At 43.1% G+C, this 14,866-nt stretch overlaps 1 protein-coding gene across 1 annotated transcript in view; it reads left to right on the forward strand.

Annotated features, from left to right (window-relative positions):
* The window catches only part of LOC110538919 (phospholipid-transporting ATPase IA), a 231,317-nt gene that overhangs the window by 124,350 nt on the left and 92,101 nt on the right, over positions 1-14,866 (forward strand). Inside the window, 3 exon segments of the mRNA XM_090191385.1 lie at positions 5,158-5,242; positions 5,826-5,965; positions 11,357-11,495. Of these exon segments, the coding sequence (XP_090047511.1) occupies positions 5,158-5,242; positions 5,826-5,965; positions 11,357-11,495 (364 nt within the window).

Genomic DNA, 14,866 nt, shown 5'->3' on the forward strand with positions numbered 1-14,866 from the left:
GAATTCATTTGTTAAATTTTTTTTTTTTTAAAGAAAACGTTCTTCCACTTTGACATTATGGGGTATTGTGTGTAGTGACAAAGTGACCAGTGACAAAACATCTACATTTAATACATTTTAAATTCAGGCTGTAACACAACAAAATGTGGAAAAGGGGGTGTGAATTCTTTCTGGCACTCTACATGGAAATGAATTTTGTGAGATCAGCATAAACATTACACATTCAGTACACTATAATACACATAATGTAATACATAGAGCCCTACTTTGAGCAGTTGACTGAGCCTCCCTGGAGCGCCAGATGGGTAGGGTTTGTACTCCGGGGACCATTCCATTGGCAAGCTCAATCAAGTTTGGCAAAAGTATTTGGAGAAAAAAAGAAATATTATACTTACACGCACTGGCCGTGTAATGGAAAATAAATGACTCTTCTAAATTAGACTCAATTAGATTACATGGACACGATGGCGTTCGTGAATACGTCCTCCTCTAACCTAAGGGCGCCCTGGCGCTTTGATCCCTTTAATTGGCTAACCTGATGATTGCATTTAGGAAGGAGGTGGGGAGGCACAATGCCTAAGCTCTTTTTCTAATTTTACTCCAGAGTATAAAGTTTACAAGACATTTGTCTAGGTCCTTAACCTTTATTAGGCCTTCGAAAGCCTTCTCCCTTATTGCTTCGCCTCCAAATGTAAAAAAAAAATCTGTAGCAGACAAAAGGTCTGATATCGGGATCAGACACATTGTTAGACACACATCATATTATTTATTACACTGGCATTTTTTGTTTATTGATTTGCACACAAAAAGAGACAGAACAATGTGATAATAGTAATTAAAAGGCAAAACTGGAACATGTGCAGGAGAGATTAAAAAAAGCTACTGAAATGCCTCCCCCTTTCAAATATCTATAGAAAAAGGACTGAATTAGTATAGTTGCAGTATAATTGCTGTCTAACTATTGGGTTGGCTTAGACATACAATACCAGACAAGTTTGGACAGACCTACTTTATATTTGAGATTCTTCAAAGCAGCCACCATTTGCCTTGATGACAACTTTGCACACTCTTGGCATTTTCTCAACCAGCTCCACCTGGAATGCTTTTTCTCCAAAACCACCAAAACCACCATAAAGAAGCCAGACTACTGTTTGCAACTGCACATGGGGACAAAGATCGCACATGGGGACAAAGATCGTATATATTGATATATTGAAGCGACATCTCAAGACATCAGTTAAGTTAAAGCTTGGTCGTAAATGGGTCTTCCAAATGGACAATGACCCCAAGCATACTTCCAAAGTTGTGGCAAAATGGCTTAAGGACAACAAAGTCAAGGTATTGGAGTGACCATCACAAATCCTGACCTCAATCCTATAGAACATTTGTGGGCAGAACTGAAAAAGCGTGTGCGAGCAAGGAGGCCTACAAACCTGACTCAGTTACACCAGCTCTGTCAGGAGGAATGGGCCAAAATTCACCCAACGTATTGTGAGAAGCTTGTGGAAGGCTACCCAAAACATTTGACCCAAGTTAAACAATTTAAAGGCAATGCTACCAAATACTAAATGAGTGTATGTAAACTTCTGACCCACTGGGAATGTGATGAAAGATATAAAAGCTGACATTTCACATTCTTAAAATAAAGTGGTGATCCTAACTGACCTAAAACAGGGATTAAGTGTCAGGAATTGTGAAAAACTTAGTTTAAATGTATTTGGCTGAGGTGTATGTAAACTTCCAACTTCAACTGTATGTCCTTTACGTTTATGGGGGGTCAATTAAGGAAGACATCCTCTTCTGCAAACCTCTGGAAACCAGGACAACGGGAGAGGATATTTTACTGGACAGCTTTGTGACATCAAATGGACTTTGGCGGTCAAGGTGTGTTGGTGTCTGTACTGATGGCGCAAAAGCCATTACTGGGAGACATAGTGGAGTGGTAAAGCACGTGCAAGCAGTTGCTCCCGACGCCACTTGGGTACAACACAGCATCCCCCGAGAGGCTCTTGCTGTCAAGGGAATGGCTGACAGCTTGAAAGATGTTTTGGACACTACATTGAAAATGGTTAACTTTGTTAAAGTAAGGCCCCTGAACTCTTGTGTATTTTCTGCACTATGCAATGATATGGGCAGCAACCATATAACGCTTTTACAACATTCAGAAGTGAGCTGATTATCAAGGGGCCAAGGACATATTCAATGTGCGGGACAAAATTGAGGCTATGGTTAAATAGTTGGAGCTCTTCTATGTCTGCTTTAACAAGGACGACAACACAGTTATTTCCATCATTGTTTGATTTTTTGTGTTGTGTGCAAATGAACTCAAGCTTATGGACAATGTCAAATATGATAAAGCGAAGCACCTGAGTGGGTTGAGTGTGCAATTGCACAGGTAGTTTCCTGAAACGGATGATACAAACAACTGGATTCGTTATCCCTTTCATGCCCTGCCTCCAGTCCACTTACCGATATCTGAATGAGAGCTTCTTGAAATTGCAACAAGCAGTTCTGTGAAAATGGAATCTAATCAGGAGCCACTTCCAAATTTCTGGATTGGGCTTCGCTCAGAGTATCCTGCCTTGGCAAACCGCGCTATTAAGACACTGATGCCCTTTGCTACCACGTACCTATGTGAGAGTGGATTCTCGGCCCTCACTAGCATGAAAACTAAATACAGGCTGTGTGTACACTACACTGTGTCTGGAAAACTATTTAAGACTGACTCTCCAATACAACCCAACATTGCAGAGTTATGTGCATCCTTTAAAGCACACCCTTCTCATTATCCTGTGGTGAGTTATTCACAATTTTCTATGAACAAATAAGGTTTCATATGTAAGATGGTTAAACAAAGAGCAACATTATTGATTATTTTATTATTATTTGTGCTCTGGTCCTATAATAGCTCTTTGTCACTTCCCACGAGCCAGGTTCTGAAAAAAACGAATTATTATGTTTAATAAATGTATTGTATGTGTGTGTGGCAGGCTTACAATGATGGCAATAAACAACATTTGAGAGTGCACTGACCCTGGTAGCTGGAGGTTGAATGTTTAAAGGGGTACGGGACTATAAAAAGTTTGGTAAACACTGCAACAGGACAACAACCCTAAGCACACAGCCAAGATCACGCAGGAGTGGCTTCGGGACAAGTTTCTGAATGTCCTTGAGTGGCCCAGCCAGAGCCCAGACTTGAACCCGACCGAACATCTCTGGAGAGACCTGAAAATAGCTGTTCAGCAACTCTTCTCATCCAACCTGCCAGAACTTGAGAGGATCTGCAGAGAAGAATGGGAGAAACCCCCCAAATATAGGTCTACCAAGCTTGGAGCGTCATATTCAAGAAGACTCGATGCCGTAATCTCTGCCAAAGGTGCTTCAACAAAGTACTGAGTAAAGGGTGTGAATATTTGCGATTTTTCATTATTATATATTTTTTTTATAGATTTGCACACCAAAGAAAAAACGTTTTTTGCTTTGTTATTATGGGGTAAAATGTGTACATTGATGAGGGGGAAAAAATGTAATCAATTTTAGAGCAAGGCTGTAACGTAACAAAATGTGGAAAAAATCAAGGGGTCTGAATACTCTGAATGTACTGTATATTCATGAACATCTATTCATAGACATACATCTACACAGAGTGTACAAAACATTACTAACACCTTTCACTAATATTGAGTTGCACCCTCTTTTGCCCTCAGAACAGCCTCAATTTGTCTGGGAATGGACTACAAGGTGTCGAAAGCATTCCACAGGGATGCTGGCCCACGTTGACATCCATTAGATGGTCACCTCTCTCAAAGTTTCAAAACGCCTCATTTTTTGGGTGGCTAAAAACATGATTTTGTCAAAAAGTAAACTAAGTGCATTATCCTCACAATTCCTGTCATGAAAGTGTCTGCTGCCAGGCCCCTGGGCCTGTTTTATTGGGGGCTGCTGCTGTGATGCGCGAACCACTCTCTTTCCCTCTCCCAATGTGCACCAGGAGAGAGAAAAAAGGCTTCTGATTGCATAACGTTTCAAAATCCAATTGTGGGAACAGCTTTGGAAGCAGCTAACTGTTGTTCTCAGCTTTCTGTGGGTATATATTTTTTTTAAATTTTCATCTCTTAATATTGAGCTCAATAGCAACCATTTTACAACTGAGATATTTGATATCACTTTATGATACAAAGCGCGGAAAATTCACAATTGCACACCCAAAAGTGTTTTTTATTTAGTGTTAGCGAGTTAATGTGTTTTGAGTTTTCACTTCCTCATGTGGTGAATTAGCCCACAAATACATGTACCTATGATATTAGTACACATAAAGATGTAGGCAAATTCATCTCTATTGAAAATTCTGGAGCCCTATTTTAACAGTAAAATATATCAAGAATACCCTATTGTCAAACCACAATTCATGACTATCACTAGTTTAGGTTGCACATCAAAATATCTTGAATCATGCATTCTTGCTTTCTTGAATAGCCTATAATCTCAGTAGTCTATAACACAGTCTAAAGCACTGCGAATGGCTTCATTCCACATGGTTTCTATTGTGTGATGCTGAGGGGGAAAATTGGTGTGACCAAATCATGTGCTGCCATCAACTGAAAATGTGAGTGGCACCGGTGCCACCAGGGGAAAATGTTTGTATGGAACCCTGTCAAGGGTACAATGTGTTCTTCTGCCAATTTGGCTGTTTGGAAGAGAATCTTGTGATAAGATGTTTTGCAGAGAAACATATTGGTAGGACCAGGCTATGTATGTTTGTGCAGTGATATATGTTTACTATAGGTTAATTAGGTAGTCAAAATGTGATGGGACTAAAATGAAAGGGCATTTAGTTGACTAAAATGGCCCACTATTTTCATCATTTTGACAATAACTACACAAAATCATTATTCTAAAGACAAATATGTGAAAGTACAACCTTTTCTCTACGCCCCGTGGCAAGGTGTGCCAAAAGGCAAGGCTCTGACTGCATGCGTGGGTATGGATATGGGGGTACAGATTTTTTTGTGGCTCCCATCCCCAACAAAGTTGCCCATCCCAAACATACATCACTGGTGTTTGGTATCTAGTGATTTTACATGGTGGTTTGTTTACATGGCAGTTATTTGCTGGCTGTCCAGACAGTATATGTAATGACTATGCTGTTTCCAACAGGACACGGTGGTCTACGACCGTCTGGCCGACAGTTCCAGGTATAAAGAGATCACTCTTAAACACCTGGAGCAGTTTGCCACCGAGGGTGAGTGAGGGAACAGCTCCCCCTGTCTACCTAACACACATAGGACCTATTAGAAAAAGTTGAGAAAGGCATTCTTCCTTCCTTTTTCCTTGAGGTAAGCACAGATCTGTAAGTGATTGGATAGGTTTAATCAATGTTCCTACCCCTTTACTTTCACTGATCCACTCGATTATTTGATTACTTGAAGGAAGGAAGGAAGGAAGGATGCATTTCTGTATTCAAACTTAATATTTTATTAGATTGCATTGCTTTACCTCTATAGATATACTACCTTCTTGTGAGAGGTTGGCAGAATTGCATTAAACATTTCCCCTGTGGAAAAATCTGCATATTTCTAGTTTCTGCAGCTTATAAACCACATATTTTTTAAATTATTTAATTGAAGAGAAATGCAAAGTAATGGCATGTGTCGCCATAAGTGGACACCTGTTGTGTAATTATTAGGTTATGTAAGCCTTCTGGGTTTACTCGGGTGAGTTGAGAAGTGACGGTTATTGTGTAGATAGAGGAAGAGGGTGGATAGGGGTTAGTATGGGGTTAGATGGGGACTGATGTGGTGTGTTGTCTGTCCATTATGTCTCAGGGCTGCGTACTCTATGCTTTGCTGTGGCTGAGATCAGCGAGTCATCCTATCAGCAGTGGCTGGAGGTGTTCCACGGTGCCGCCAGCGCCCTGCAGAACCGAACTCTCAAACTGGAGGAGAGCTATGAGCTTATCGAGAAGGTCAGTCTCACACACACATGCCCGTTCGCCCTCGCACAGACACACACACACACACCACATCAGTCCCCATCTAACCCCATACTAACCCCTATCCACCAATCACCATCTTCCCCTATCTCCACAATAATCCTGTAGGTCTCCACCACCAGGTAAAAGATTAGCACAGATTTCTTCACATTTTCAACCCTATGTGAATCAAAGTTGAGACAAGCAGTTTCTTAACTTTAATGTTAAAATATCTAGTGTTACGATATAAACATTTCAATTTGTTCGCCATTTTAGGAAGGATTTTAGCAGCAATCAGGTCTCCAGAAAGGGATTGATCTAGGGACACACCAAGATACACTCGTTTTAGATTCAATCTCCTTGCCTGCACAGTTTACCGTTATCTTGTCTACCCTACAAACAAAATACATTTATTTTTTCCCAAGTGCAGTGACAATTTGTTGTCAGACAACCAATCTCTAACAAAATGTAATTCCTTACTCAGGGTCTCTATGTAAACTGTATCCTTCCCTGATACCAGTATGGCTGAATCATATCAGCTAAAAGATTCCAATGATGAGCGATCAGCTCTGCAAACAAGATAATTACTGCCTGCTTCGTTCACCCTAAGGACACCAACCCCTCACACAAAGCATCCATTTTAAAACTCTCCACCCATTCCATTGAGTGGTTGGCTGAACACAAATCAGTAAAACCGATTTCAGACATTCAACTTGATTAAAGGTCCAACGTTTTAGAAATTGAGGCACACTTAACCAGTATGTCTACCACAGAATTTTGCAGCGATACGCCATCCCATCTGGTTTGCGCTTAGTGGGACTATAATTTGTTTTTGAACAGGACAATGACCCAAAACACACCTCCAGGCTGTGTAAGGGCTATTTGACCATGAAGAAGAGTGATGGAGTGCTGCATCAGATGACCTGGCCTCCACAATCACCCGACCTCAACCCAATTGAGATGGTTTGGGATGAGTTGGACCGCAGAGTGAAGGGAAAGTAGCCAACAAGTGCTCAGCATATGTGTGAACTCCTTCAAGACTGTTGGAAAAGCATTCCAGGTGAAGCTGGTTGAGAGAATGCAAAGAGTGTGCAAAGCTGTCATCAAGACAAAGGGTGGCTATTTGTGTTAGTGTTTTTTCATAGTTTTGATGTCTTCACTATTATTCTACAATGTAGAAAATAGTAGAAATAAAGAAAAAACATTTAATGAGTAGGTGTGTCCAAACTTTTGACCGGTACTGTATATAAAACACAGGAAAATAAAGTTTTTGACTACACTGGAACTTTAATGTGGCAGGTGTGATTGCCATAGGGGGAGTAGAACGGATGGAGGGGGAGCAGCAGGAGAAAGAATGTCCATAGCGGGAGTAGCAAGAGAGAGTTGAGACAGTAGGAGGGAGTAGCGGAGGGAATGTCCATAGGAGAGGAGTAGCAGGGTGGAGGGGGGTTCAGGTAGCTGACTAGTGGTGGCTATTCAGCAGCTTGATGGTCTGAGGGTAGAAACTATTGGCCAGTCATTCAGTTTTTGCCGTGATGCTCCTGTACTGTTCGGGTGCATGTACAGTGGCAAGAAAAAGTATGTGAACCCTTTGGAATTACCTGAACATAAATTGGTCATAAAATGTAATCTGATCTTCATCTAAGTCACAACAATAGACAAACACAGTAACAATAACAATAACACACAAACAATTATACGTTTTCATGTCTTTATTGAACACTCTGTGTAAATATTCACAGTGCAGAGTGGGAAAAGTATGTGAACCCTTGGTTTTGATAACTGGTTGACCCTCCTTTGGCAGTAGGGTCAACCAGTTATCTCAATCGGATTGAGGTCGGGACTCTAGAAGGCGTATTTTTTTCTGTTGAAGCCATTCTGTTGTTGATTTACTTCTGTGTTTTGGGTATTTGTCCTGTTGCATCAACTTCTGCTGAGCTTCAATTGGTGGACAGATAGCCTATCATTTTTTCTGCAAAATGTCTTGATAAACTTAGGAATTCATTTTTCCGTCGATGATAGCAAGCTGTCCAGGGCCTGAGGCAGCAAAATAACTCCAAACCATGATGCTCCCTTCACCATACTTTGCAGTTGGGAGGAGGTTTTGATGTTGGTGTGCTGTGCCTTTTTTTCTCCACACATAGTGTTGTGTGTTCCTTCCAAACAACTCAACTTTAGTTTAATCTGTCCACAGAATATTTTGCCAGTACCGATATGGAACATCCAGATGCTCTTTTGCAAACTTCAGACGTGGAAAAATTGTTTTTTTGGACAGCAGTGGCTTCTTCTGTGGTGTCCTCACATGAATCCCATTCTTGTTTAGTGTTTCACGTATTATAGACTCGTCAACAGAGATGTTAGCATGTTTCAGAGATTTCTTTGTCTTTAGCTGACACTCTAAGATTCTTCCTCATTGAGCATTCTGCACTGTGCTCTTGCAGTCATCTTTGCAGGACAGCCATTCCTAGGGAGAGTAGCAACAGTGCTGAACTTTCTCCATTTATAGACAATTTGTCTTACTGTGGACTGATGATCATCAAGGCTTTTAGAGATACTTTTGTAACTTTTTCCAGCTTTATGCAAGTCAACAATTCTTATTCTTAGGTCTTCTGAGAGCTCTTTTGTTCAAGGTATGGTTCACATCAGGCAATGCTTCTTGTGAATAGCAAACTCAAATTTTGTGAGTGTTTTTTATAGGGCAGGGCAGCTCTAACCAACATCTCCAATCGTGTGTTATTAGTTTAAGCAGACTGTGTTTGTCTGTTGTTGTGACTTAGATGAAGATCAGATCTAATTTGATTACCAATTTATGCAGAAACCTGATAATTCCACTGGGTTCACATACCTTTTCTTGCCACTGTATCACCCTCTGAAGAGCTATGCGGTCCGCGGCGGTGGAGTTGCCGTACCAGGCTGTGATGCAGCCCGACAGTATGCTCACGATGGTGCTCCTGTAGAACACTGTATGGGCCCTCATGGACAGGCCAAATTTCTCCAGCATCCTGAGGTTGAAGAGTCGCTGTCGTGCCTTCTTCACTACTGTGTACATGTGGTTAGACCATTTCAACTTGTCTGAGATGTGTGCACCGAGGAATTTGAAGCTATCGACTGTCTCCACGGTGGCCCCGTTGATGAGGATGGGGGCGTGTCCAGCCTGGTTCCTCCTGAAGTCCACAATCAACTCCTTTGTTTTGCTAACGTTGAGGGAAACGTTGTTTACCTGCCACAGAGCTGTCAGAGTGACCAGAAAGTAGTGCTTTATATAGGGGCCCAGCCATGGAATCTGAATGGGTTTGGATGGTTTGATGCAGTGTATACTATGGAAATATGGTTTGAGTGTATGGGGGCAGGTTGGGTTGGCCTAGTACCAGAAAGCAACAAACAGTTCCTCTGTGAAAACCAGTGATCTGGAAGTGTTAGTCAAACACAGGCGGCCACGCTAGTAAATCAAGTGCTGGGCTCCACTGCTGCCAGACCTTCAGCTCTGCCCAAAACAAAATACTAAAATCACTGTGTTAACACAAAAGTTCTGAGAGGAGGGTGCAGGGATGTGATAAGTCCACTAGGTGGCAGTCTGAGAGAAGGGTCATGTCCCATTAATTCCCTCCTTCTTCCTGAAGTGTGCACTTGCTCACTTCTTCCCACGCCAAAAAGCATTGGATTGGTGGAGGAATGGGCTAATGGCAGTTTCCACCATATTTCTTATACCAGTCATTTCCTTTCAAATCAGTGAAGGGAAGTGAACACGTGGATACTTCAGGTGAAGTAGAAAATTGGGATGGAGCTATGGTCGAAGCGTTTAGGAACTGTGACCTCAACATGTACTTTTAGAGCAGATCAAAAGGAAAGGACACCACCACATTACATCTCTTTGCAGAATACTCTTGACAAGCTACTCTCGAACAGCTACTACTTGGTCATCATTGAAATAAGTTATGCACAAACACACTTTGTGGGGAGGCAGGTAGCCTAGTGGTTAGAGCGTTGGGCCAGTAACCGAAAGGTTGCTAGATTGAATCCCCGAGCTGGGCAGTTAACCCACTGTTCCTAGGCTGTCATTGTAAATGAGAATGTGTTCTTAACTGACTTGTCTAGTTAAATAAAGGTTAAATAAAATTGAAAATAAAACCTTATGCCTGTTCATTTATTTTGTAAATGTTCGGGTGAATTTTCAGGAGTTGTCTTGATTGAAACCTATTTGCATTCTTGGGTTCAAATAGGCCTACTGTTTGAAATCTTGCTTTAGCCTGGCCGGAATGCCTGCAACATTGTGTCAACGTTAAGACAATATAGCTGTGAAGTTGTCACAACATTATTTAACGCATCCCTCCCCTCTCCGTGGGGTTTCATATGGCTAGTGGGTTACAGATATACTGCAGCTTGGCCTAGGTCACAAAAAGCACCGGGGCCTCTCAGTTCCCCCAGGCCCTTTATTAGCAGATTAATCTAGCTTACATCAGCTGATATCTCAAAGTGCTGTACAGAAACCCTGGCTATAAGAAATCTAGAGAGGAACCAGGCTATGAGGGGTGGCCAGGCCTCTTCTGGCTGTGCCAGATGGAGATTATAACAGAACATGGCCAAGATGTTCAAATGTGCGTAGGTGATCAGCAGGGTCGAATAATAATAATCACAGTGGATGTCGAGGGTGCAGCAAGTCAGCAACTCAGGAGTAAATGTCAGTTGGATTTTCATAGTGGATCATTCAGAGTATTTCTACCGCTCCTGCTGTCTCTAGAGAGATGAAAACAGCAGGTCTGTTGAACAGGTCAGGATTCCATAGCCGCAGGCATAACAGTGGAAACTGGAGCAGCAGCACGGCCAGGTGGACTGGGGACAGCAAGGAGTCATCAGGCCAGATAGTCCTGAGGCATGGTCCTAGGGCTCAGGTCCTCCAAGAGAGAGAAAGAAAGAAAAAAAGAGAGAAAGAAAGAAAGAGTTAGAGAGAGCATACTTAAATTCACACAGTTCACCGGATAAGACAGGAGAAATACTCCAGATATAACAGACTGGCCCTAGCCCCTGACACATAAACTACTGCAGCATAAATACTGGAGGCTGAGACAGGAGTGGTCGGGATAACACGTCCCAAAGTCCCTCGCCCGTGACGCCACCCCCCCCCCTCTCTCTCACAACCACTGTGCTGTGACTACAACTGGCCCCTAAGTTTCCCCCCTATTCCTGCCCCCCTCACCCTAACCCCAAATACCCTAATCCATTCCCCAGCTTTGGGGGGGTGGAAAAACAAGCGCAGCAGACTCAAGTGAAAAACAGGGAGTAAATGAATGAGTGACAGTGTCTGACCCCTCACATGACGTTGTAAAGCCCCTTCTCTTGTTAGATTTTCTCCTTATTATTACCACATTTTTTTCTCTTCCTCTATAGAACTTGCATCTTCTCGGGGCCACGGCCATCGAGGACAAGCTTCAGGACAAGGTGCCTGAGACTATTGAGACCCTGATGAAGGCCGACATCAAGATCTGGATCTTGACTGGGGACAAGCAGGAGACGGCCATCAACATTGGTAAGATCAAATCAAATGTATTTATATAGCCCTTCGTACATCAGCTGATATCTCAAAGTGCTGTACAGAAACCCAGCCTAAAACCTCAAACAGCAAGCAATGCAGGTGTTGAAGCACGTGCCCGGGAGACAAATAGTCGAAGTGGACCATAAGAAAGAGATCTGACCAGAAAATATAAAAATAACATAAAAATGACGTCCTTCCCTCACATTGTGAAATAAAACATCTATACCTGATTGTAATCTGGGTGTGTGATGTCTCTACTGCCAGAAAGACATTTGAGATGATTTCTTTGGCACATCGTAGATAGTTAAGCAGTGTTGTAGCAACCACAAAAGTAAATAAAAATCATACCGTGGGTATTTCAAAATATATACGGTATTCTACCCAAGCCTGTTTTCTCCCTCCTCCTCCTCTTCCTCTGCCTGAAAATAAAACACCCTCTGCCTAGGTTGGTGGTACACCTTTTGTGGGGAAGGGGGCTGTCGAACTAGACTCTGTCCCGTTCTCCGTGTTCTTCTGTTCCCAGCCTGCTTGTGCCAGCCGATGCCGTGAAAAGGCAACGCAAACACTGGCCTACCCTAACAACCCACTCTCTCCTCAACTACACCCTAACCTCACCATGCCCAGATTAAATTGAGTGCCACCCCCACCTTCCGCCTAAAGTCCGCTGCCCCGGCAGCAACTTTTTACCCCTTTTTTATCCCTAATTTTGTGATATCCAATTGGTAGTTAGTCTTGTCCTATCGCTGCACCTCCCGTACGGACTCGGGAGAGGCGAAGATTGAGAGCCATGTGTCCTCCGAAACACGACCCTGCCAAGCCGCACTGCTTTTTAACACACTGCTCGCTTAACCCGGAAGCCAGCTGCACCAATGTGTCGGAGGAAACACCGTACAGCTTGCAGGCGCCTGGCCCACCAGAAGGAGTCGCTAGAGCGCGATGGTACAAGGAAACCCCGGCCGGCCAAACCCTCCCATAACCTGGATTATGTGCCAATTGTGCGCCACCTCATGGGTCTCCCGGGCACGGCCGGCTGCCTGGGATCGAACCCGGGACTGTAGTGACGCTTCAAGCACTGCGATGCAGTGACTTAGACCGCTGCGCCACTTGGGAGGCCTCCCAGCAGCCATTTTGAGGAGCCACTATGACCATATTGCGCAGCTTTAATCACCTCCCCCAAACCAACAAACCTCTGGGGTTGCCATGTCACGCCATACGTATTCCGCAACTCCTTGGAGATCTTTGTTGTTTAGTTCCGCCAGGCCCCAAAACACTGAGAGGAATTGACTTTATCTTTTGAATAAAAAGAGTAGTTTGGTTAGAGTGAACTGAGCCTTTAAGATAAACACATTAAGCAAGGGGACTGTGGCAGGGGTCGCCAGGGGGGTGTAGAGGTGGGTGGGGCATTTTCTACACGCTGGCTTATTTTAAGTTTGCGCATGAACACGTAAGAAAACAATCCACCAGGTCCAGACCTGTTTGGTATTGATTTGAGCCTCTGGAGGTGAAACCTACACGCTCCTCATCCCGACCCCCATCTCTGTGTGTGTGTGTGTGTGTGTGTGTGTGTGTGTGTGTGTGTGTGTGTGTGTGTGTGTGTGTGTGTAATTCTCTCAGACACAGTCCCACCCAAACACTCACATATACATGCAGATCTAGGTGTTATGGTAAGCCCTCAAATTGAAACAGGAGTCATTTCCAAGCTTGACGAAGCCCACAGATGTTCCACTCTGATATTGCCGCTCACTAGGGAGCCATGTTTAACTAACATGTTTAACTAGCCATGTTTAACTAAAACGAACTACCCCCTTAAAACAGAAAACAGACATGTAAACCCAGAGAATTTACATGTTTGTTGTCTTTTTCATCCCATTGGTACTTAAGCCAATAACATCAAAGTAAACAGAGAACTCAATTTCAGGAGGAAGTACATATAACCTATTACTTCTCCTACATTTGCTCTTTGGTATTAAAGTTTATTTTGAAAAGATAATCATAATACAGTGTTTTCTGAAAGTATTCAGACCCCTTGACCTTTTCCATATTTTGTTACATTACAGCCTTAATCTAAAATGGATTAAATCATTTTTTCCCCTCATCAATCTACACACAATACCCCATAATGACAAAGCAGAAACAGGTTTTTAGAAATGTTTGCAAATGTATTAATAATAAACAGATTTTACATTTACATAAGTATTCAGACCCCTTTACTCAGTACTTTGTTAAAGCACCTTTGGCAGTGATTGCAGCCTAGAGTTTTCTTGGGTATGAGCTTGGCACACCTGTATTTGGGAAGTTCTCCCATTCTTCTCTGCAGATCCTCTCAAGCTCTGTCAGGTTGGATGGGTAGCATTGCTGCACAGCTATTTTCAGGTCTCTCCAGAGATGATCGGTCAGGTTTCTAGTCTGGGCCACACAAGGACATTAAGAAACTTGTCCCGAAGCCACTCCTGCGTTGTCTTAGCTGTGTGCTCAGGGTCATTGTCCTGTTGGAAGGTGAACCTTCACCCCCAGTCTGACGTCCTGAGCGCTCTGGAGCAGGTTTTCATCAAGGGTCTCTCTGTACTTTGCTCCGTTCATCTTTGCCTCAACCCTGACTAGTCTCCCAGTCCCTGCCACTGAAAAACCTCCCCACATGATGCTGCCACCACCATGTTTCATCGTAGGAATGGTGCCAGGTTTCCTCCAGATGTGACTCTTGGCATTCAGGCCAAAGAGTTCAATCTTGGTTTCATCAGACTGGAGAATCTTGTTTTTAGATCTTTAGGTGCCTTTAGTTGCCTTTTTGGCAAACTCCAAGCGGGCTGTCATGTGCCTTTTACTGAGCATCCTTCTGTCTGGCCACTCTACCATGAAGGCCTGATTGGTGGAGTGCTGCAGAGATGGTTGTCCTTCTGGAAAGTTCTCCCACCTCCACAGGAGGAACTCTAGAGCTCTGTCAGAGTGACCATCGGGTTCTTGGTCACCTCCCTGACCAAGGCCCTTCTCTCCCGAATGCTCATTTTAGCAGGGCGGCCAGCTTTGGTGGTTCCAAACTTCTTCCATTTAAGAATGATGGAGGCCACTGTGTTCTTGGGAACCTTCAATGCTACAGACATTTTTTGGTATCCTTCTCCAGATCTGTGCCTTGACACAATCCTGTCTCGGATCTCTACAGACAATTCCTTCGACCTCATGGCTTGATTTTTTCTCTGACATGCACTGTGAACTGTGGGACCTTATATAGACAGGTGTGTGCCTTTCCAAATAATTTCCAATCAATTGAATTTACCAAATCAAGTTGTAGAAACATCTCAAGGATGATCAATGGAAACAGGATGCACCTTCGAGTCTCATAGTAAAGGGTCTGAATACTTATGTAACTA

This window comes from Oncorhynchus mykiss, chromosome 12 (assembly GCF_057628025.1).
Source record: "Oncorhynchus mykiss isolate SJ-2025 chromosome 12, ASM5762802v1, whole genome shotgun sequence".
Taxonomy (NCBI): domain Eukaryota; kingdom Metazoa; phylum Chordata; class Actinopteri; order Salmoniformes; family Salmonidae; genus Oncorhynchus; species Oncorhynchus mykiss.